This window comes from Grammomys surdaster, unplaced genomic scaffold (assembly GCF_004785775.1).
Source record: "Grammomys surdaster isolate TR1022 unplaced genomic scaffold, NIH_TR_1.0 437, whole genome shotgun sequence".
Classification (NCBI taxonomy): Eukaryota; Metazoa; Chordata; class Mammalia; order Rodentia; family Muridae; genus Grammomys; species Grammomys surdaster.
Window position 1 is genome coordinate 1174971 of NW_021604856.1, and position 7383 is coordinate 1182353.

At 47.2% G+C, this 7383-nt stretch overlaps 1 protein-coding gene across 2 annotated transcripts in view; it reads right to left on the reverse strand.

The window, feature by feature from the left end:
* The window catches only part of Tln2 (talin 2), a 181210-nt gene that overhangs the window by 52350 nt on the left and 121477 nt on the right, over nucleotides 1-7383 (reverse strand). For both annotated transcript variants that reach the window (XM_028781451.1, XM_028781452.1), the window contains one exon: nucleotides 4664-4783. In XM_028781451.1, coding sequence (XP_028637284.1) covers nucleotides 4664-4783 — 120 coding nt within the window. The remainder of the gene's footprint in view (nucleotides 1-4663; nucleotides 4784-7383) is intronic.

The following is a 7383-nucleotide window of genomic DNA, read 5'->3' on the forward strand; positions in this document are numbered from 1 at the left end:
CTTGATGCATGAGCCTGCTTTACCATCAAGAATCAACAATAGCTAGAAGCCAGGGCTGCTGCTTCAAGCATCTATCAGGAATATTTACCAGAAGGTCTCAGACACTGTAAGTAATCCTGGGGAGATTCTGGCCCAGGGGATGTTATCTCCTGCTTTTCTCTCATTAGTCAAGCTTAGAAGAGTGAGTTGACAGTGGGAAGGACTACAAATGTTCCTTTTCCTACTAGAGAAATAGGGACTGTTTCTAGGAGGGAAAGGGACAATTAGCAGAAAGCTCCTAAGATGCAGAAAGGTGAGTGTCTACTCTCTGGATGTCTCCTAGTGTCTGCACTGGGTCCTGCAGAGGCTATCCATTGCTCAGGCTGTCCCACTGACTCTGTGTGATGCACAACAGGAGAGGTAGCCTTCAGCAACATGCTATCTCTGTACACATGTCTGGAGTGCCGCAGCAAGGACATGCCACCAAGCAGGGAAGGTGTCTGCCCACGCAGCAGTGATGCCATTCAAATAGTCATTGCTCAAGATGGAACCATGCTGTGTGGCCCTGAGACTATCACACAACTCTATTTTACAAGCTATGTTAACAGCTTATATACTACATTAAGGGGGAAGCAAGGGGATGTGACAGTTTCAAACTCAACTTGGTCCTTAAATGCTTCCACAAAGTTTAATGCCAATTATTTCAAGGGTCAGCATTATCTGAGAGGTGGAAAAGGATGAACACAGATCCCCAAGTGACAGGGACTGCTGGCGACATCAGGGGAGGGAGAGGCAGTGTAAGCAGCACACAAAACCCTCTGATTCAATTGTTTAAAGGTGGTCTCAATAAAAACAGAATTTTGTTCAGCTCTCTGAGCTTCGGTTTGATTGTCTCTGAAATGAGGGGAACAAATGGTCCCTGTCTCACACACTTTGTTGAGGACAAAGGGACAGAGCCCACCACAGCCTCTGGGCTTGGCACCTATCATGCTCGTTACTTTTCAGGTTACAGCAAGCTGATGGAACACTTAAATACAAGAGGACCGCAGAATCAACACAGTCTACTGGCAATTTCCCTGGAAATTTTTACAGCTGGAGGAGCTTCCTAGAAAGGGAACACACTTTGAAGATTGTGTTTCAACTGATAAGCACTAAGAAATGCCCCATTCCCAAGTAACATTAAACTTCTCAGCAAGTCTGGCCTGATTCTGCAAGACCCACAGGGTGGATTGGATGTACAACCAGTGTTTATTATAAAGGAATGCTGCTCAAAGACACACAACTTGGGGTTTTTAAATTGGCAACTTTAGGGAAGCATTGCTTGACCCTCAAGAAAAACCCTCATTCACTTCTCGATCAAAGAAAAATATTGTGGAGAAAACCATCTGCTTCTGTGCCTTAAAGGAAATTAAAAGAAAAAGAAAGAAAGAAAGAAAGAAAGAAAGAAAGAAAGAAAGAAAGAAAGAAGGAAGGAAGGAAGGAAGGAAGGAAGGAAGGAAGGAAGGAAGGAAGGAAGGAAAGAAAGAAAGAAAGAAAGAAAGAAGCCCCGGTTTAGATCCGATTACAACGGGGAGGAGGGAGCGTCCCCCACCCCCAGTCGCTTTCCCTTTACTGGTCAAGTCAAAACAACAACAACAAAAAAAATGAAATGACTTCTTGAAGACTTTAAAAGCAACCTGGTCCAGAATTGCTTGCCTAGGGGATCTTAAGAGAGTTAGACCAGGGTGACACCGGAACTTATCAGATCCACTTAGAAAACATATCAGCGTGAACAACAGAACCAGGTGTCACTTTCTCCCCTCCTGACAGCTAGTTCTGGGGTGGGATTTTAAAAATAAAATGCCAGTGTGTACATCCACCCCACCTGGGAGTACAGGCTGTAGTTCCTGACCAGGCACGTAACCAATGCTCTCCCTGCCTCACAAAGTGGTGACGTGAGACACCACCAGAGACACAGCTACAGTTGCTAACTCTTTTCCCCAGGATTTACATTTTGGAGCTGTAGCTTCTAGTACCTCGACCGCTCCCTCTCTCTCTCCACCCTTTCCGCTCTTCCTCCCTGTCTTCTCCCATTGCAGCCCCTCCCCTCTCTGTCTGTATGTGTGCTGTTACGTGTCCCGATATATATACATATATAGAGGCCACAGGTCAATGTCAGGTGTCTTCCTCAATTCTCTTTACCTTATTCTTTGAGATAGCGTCACTCTCTGAATCTGGAGATCAGTGATTTAGCTAGACTTGCTGACGAACAAGCCTACAATATCCTCTCGTCTCTTCCTCCCCAGAACTAAGATTACAGGCGTACATAGCCATGAGTAGCGTTCTACATGGGTGCTGGGGCTCTGAACTCAGGTCCTCCTGCTTGTATATGATTGAACCATCTCCTTGGTCTCTCTGTGTTCAGAGAGAAACTAATCTTAACTTTCAAAGCTGCCAGGAGGGTTTTCACTTTTCTGAAGACTTTCCACAGTGCTACTAACAAAGCCTTTGAGTTTTCTGTGGAAAAATAAACAGAGAAAGATCCTGTTTCATGTTCGAGGACAGAGGTCCAGCTTTTCCTGTAATTGTCACATTGTGGAAAAGACCAGAATGCAGACTCGGTGGGGTACACTGCAGGACTCTGAAGGAAAGGTTTCCCACTTGCCCTGCATGTAAATATTTTCACATTCTGGGATGTGGGGACCTCTTGGGTATACAAATAACTCCCACAATTTTGGTCTGTTAAAACAAAACACCCCATATTGCTTCAGGGACCTCCTAACCTTCTCAGCCCCCCCCCCCCCCCCCCCGCCAAGCATCTGTCTGGCAAACGCACACAGAGAACTTTCCTGCACAGGCCACTGGTAATCTTATAGTCTCCCTGTCATTTTTGGCTTCGGGTCATGCTGTTCTTGTGTCTGGACTGGAAAATACATCTAAAGATGCCCTGCTGAAAACAATGTCAGAGGCTAAAACCCAGCACCAGCATGCAAGGCGACACGTGGTGTGGCTAACGACGTGTTCTTTTCTTCGTTGGCTTGCTGTTATCAGGGATGCTGTGTCACAGCAAGGCTCTGTTTGCTCCATCACAGGGGTGGGCAGCTCACGAGAGCTTTGCCCACATGGAAAAAGGCAGGCTAGTGTTCCAAATCCAGACAGAGGAGACTAGATCCCACTACAAAGCTTCCTGTGGAGAGGGGTCCGAACCTCCCTGGCAATCAAGGTCTCTGTTTTTAATCCCCATTCAAAGTCAGCTACTTCTTCCCTTTGTTCAAGTGCTTCCTGACTGTAGCATGAGTTTTCTTCTCCTTGTTTATGAGAGTCAAAATTACATGTTGATCAACTGAATTATACAGCTAGATAAATTACAGTCTAGAATTATTGCCTAGTCTTACTAAACCGGAAGACTATTAAAAAGGAAAGGAGGAGGAAGAGGAGGAGGAGGAAGACGGAGATGGGAAAGAGGAAGGGGGGAAACTGTGTGGAGGAATCAAGATTCCGTATTTTTCTTGATGATGTAACATAAATTATTGCAAACGTAATTATTCATGCTGAGGCCTCACTGACTACTCTGGAATCTAAAGACAGGAGGAGCATGGTTAGAAACAGAAGGAACTCCATGCTAGAAATATATATGTACCTCCGTACATATATATGATAAGCCTGCTCACATGCGTTGTTATGACATATGTTAGAAAGTGAGGTGTTTCCTGTATCTGTGTTTCTACAGTTGCTTCTAAAAGTCTTTGTTAGATACACCAGGTCCCAACCAGCAGCGCTGGGGAAGTGAGGGTAGTGTCTTTCATCTTAGGGAAACGAGCAAACCAGTTGCAAACCTGTGGCTTCCATCTGCCCTACTGTTTAAGAAAATACTGAGCAAAGTTTCCATTCAATAAACAGCTTGCTTCTCACGGAGTGTGGTTACCTGGATCTTCCTGTGTTCCTGGAGTCCCTCCATCATTCTGTATCTCACAGTGGACTTTCTTTCTCTAAGGAGCCACATGGTTTCCTGGGCCCTAGACACCCTTTCTAGGTGCTCACACTGACAAAGCTTCCTCCAGGCCCTCTGCGTCCCCAGCTGTTCTGTGTGGTCCCACTCACAGCTTGCAGAGATGACTGATCTCTGACAGCGTGCAAGCTTGCCGTTCTAAGATTCTTATGGGTACAGACTTGCCGAGGCCATGTCTATGGAAAGGGATAGCCTCTATGTAAAGCAGGTGGGTCCTGACCTACAGCCTGGGCTTTGTGTCGCGCAAGCAGACTGTTATCAAGAGAGGAGATATGAAACCCCACATGTGAACCTTCTAATATTTTGGGGAGCCTTTGGAAAATACTGGCATGCCTGATAGGATGTGCTAAGGGCGAGTGGGAAGCAGGAAGATGACAGACCCAAGTTTGGGCATTTGAAGAGGGAGACGGGCAGCTGTAAGGGCCTGGCAGAACTCTGTAAACAAACCCTTCCATCTGACAGCCACTCTCTAGGGCACCCTAGTTCTTGCCCAGCTGGTCTCAGCAAGGGTCCAAGTTCTGGGCACAATTTGGGGCTCTCTGAGTGAATCTGGGGCACAGTAATGGGAATGAAACTTGCTCCTGGCTGTTGGGCTGGGGTCTTGTAGAACTAAGCTCCAGGGTCCTCCCCTCTCCCATCCCCAGGAATGGACACCATGTGTTTGCTTCTTAAGATAGGGGTCTTAAGGTGGCAGACCTCCTCTGGTTCGGCGGTGGCTGCTGCCATCTGGCCCTGGAGAGCCAGGTGCCCATAGTCAGTGGTCATTTGTGAAGCCAGGCCTCCCAATTCCTCCGGGTTAGTAACCGACTTAGTCATCTGGAAAAAGAAAACAAGCAAGACACAAATACATACACAAAGAGAAGCATCAGAACCATGTGTTAATACCCTGGGAAGCCAAAGGGTCTCCTTTACTTTTAGCCTCTGGGGAAGGGGAAGGCCAGGCCTTGCATAATGGCTGGACACTGGGGAGGGCAATTCAAGCAAAGCCCATGCTGCATTGCACACAACAGGCCGGGGCTGGGGCTGCCCTGCAGCACAGACCAGACGGGCACATGCTCAGCGTGCAAGGTGGTGTAGCGTGGAGCCAGGTCCTCAGGGCCCAATCTCAGGGAGAATGGATATGGGGTCACCAGAGGAATGCCCACAAGGGAGCACTCTAGGGAATGAACCTTCTGAGTGGGATATCCTGATCTAGGCTTCTATGAGGATCTAGGCAAGAGAGGATCTGAAGATAGGGCTTACCAAGCCATGAATGAGACCCAGTGGAAAAGCCAACATCAGGGAATAAAGTTCTTGGGTAACTTCGTAACAAAGCATGACAAGGTGCTTCGGGAAACATGGTGGTCCCCCATGACCCACACAGTGCATGCATCCAGTCTGCCTACACCCCAGAATAGCATGCCTCAGTTTAGTGTTAACCAGCCTTTACCTCTGTTTTCTGCCATGAACAAAAAAGTCACCTAAAAGACAGCCTGTGTCTCTTTTCCAGGAATCTCACTCCTGACCTATTTCTTTTCTTACTCTTTAAAAAAAAAAACTTATTTTTATTTATAGGTGTGAGTGTATGTGTGTGTCTCCACATACCACAAGGCATGTGTGGAGACCAGAGGACAACTTACAGTTGGTTGGTTCTTTCTATTGCTAGGGTTCCAGGCCTGAGTGGAGGTCATTAGCCTTGGTTACGAGTATCTTTACCTGCTAAGCCACCTTGCTGGCCCCCATTAACACCTTGATTTTAAAGGGCTATTCCTTTTAGTTTTTAGACAAGGTCTCAGGTAGCTCAAGCTGTCCTCGTTCTCAGTATGTAGCTAAGGATAACCTTGAACTCCTAATTCCCCTTCTACTTCCTAAGGACTGGAATTACGAGCAAGTGCCATCATGGCCAGCTTAAAGGGCTTTTAAAAAGCCCCTTTAAAGGACTCCTATCTACAGAGGTGGGTTCTGAGGAAGACAAATGGCATCCCAAAAACAATGAGGGTGTATCATGAGCTGTCCCATTTGTGCCTCAGCAGTAGGAACACAAAGACTCTTCACCTAACAGCTCTGACCAGAAGTGCCAGGCTAGCCACCTCAGGATGTCATACACTGGAGGGTGGGTTTGTTGGGAATCACAGGTACCAAGGGATGAGACAGCCTGGCTCAAAGCCTGGCCCAGAAGACTCTCCAGGAACGTTGAGGATACTCAAAGATTCCATTGGCAGACTGCACAGTAAGGGGACTTTGATTCGTCCCCTGTACTCCTCTGAAAGCATGGTCCTGGGGTGACCTCCAACTTGCCAAGACACTCAGAAGTGACTGTGACTGTTTCCCTCCTTCCTCAGGCCACATTTACTTAAACAGTAGGCCTGGTACAGAGTTCCCACGCATGAGTAGGCAGGGGAAGACTTCGTGGTCCAAGCTCATCCTCTAGTGGACACACAATTACATGAAAGAGCCAGTGAGAAAGGTGACTTGGCAACTCAAGCTAGGCCACTTCGACGGCCACCTCAGGCTTATGTGGCAATCCTCTTGCATTTGGGGCCCCAAGTGGAGAGTAATGTTTTCTGTGTATCCTCTCTCTGAAGATCACATTTGTCATCCTCCATGTAACTCTATAATGCCAAGAGAGCCCATACTGCTCCCCAGAGACATTTATGAAGACTCATCTGGAACAGTGTTGTTTGCATTATGTTTCATTGAAAAAAAAAAAAACCCATTACTTCTGCTGTCAGGAACTAGAAAAAAAAAATAAACCACACCAATTTTGCCTAAAGGACTGATTGCTCAAGTGTTTCATGCTTTTATTATTTTACTCCCAAATATCTTCTCTTATACTAGAACTTAAACTTATTAAAACACCTCAGTCTTTTCAGGGATGAACAGGATTCTCTCCTTTTTTTTTTTTTTTTTGGTTTTTCAAGACAAGGTTTCTCTGTGTAGCCCTGGCTGTCCTGGAACTCACTCTGTAGACCAGGCTAGCCTCGAACTCTCGAACTCAGAAATCCACGTGCCTCTGCCTCCCAAGTGCTGGGATTAAAGGCGTGCGCCACCACCGCCCGGCAGATTCTCTCCTTTTTAATGCCACCTTCTTTCTCATTTCCTGCCTTCTCAGAAGTTCTCTCCTCCCTTAGTTCCCTGTGTTCATGCCCAAGTCTTAGTCAACTTTAATTCCTTCTTCCTGGGGCTTCTCTACCACAGGCAACCAGAAGGACCACAGAGAGGGAGGTAGGAGCTGATGTCCAGGGAGAAACTGGCTCACTAGTCAATCTCTCTGACACAGATCCTAGATTCACATACTTGAAGATTCAGTTGGCGGTGGGCAAAGCAGCAACCCACAGTGGGCGGGGCGTGGAGACTCAGATGGCGGTGGGCAGAGGGGGAACCCACAGCGGGCGGGGCGTGGAGACTCAGATGGCGGTGGGCAGAGGGGGAACCCA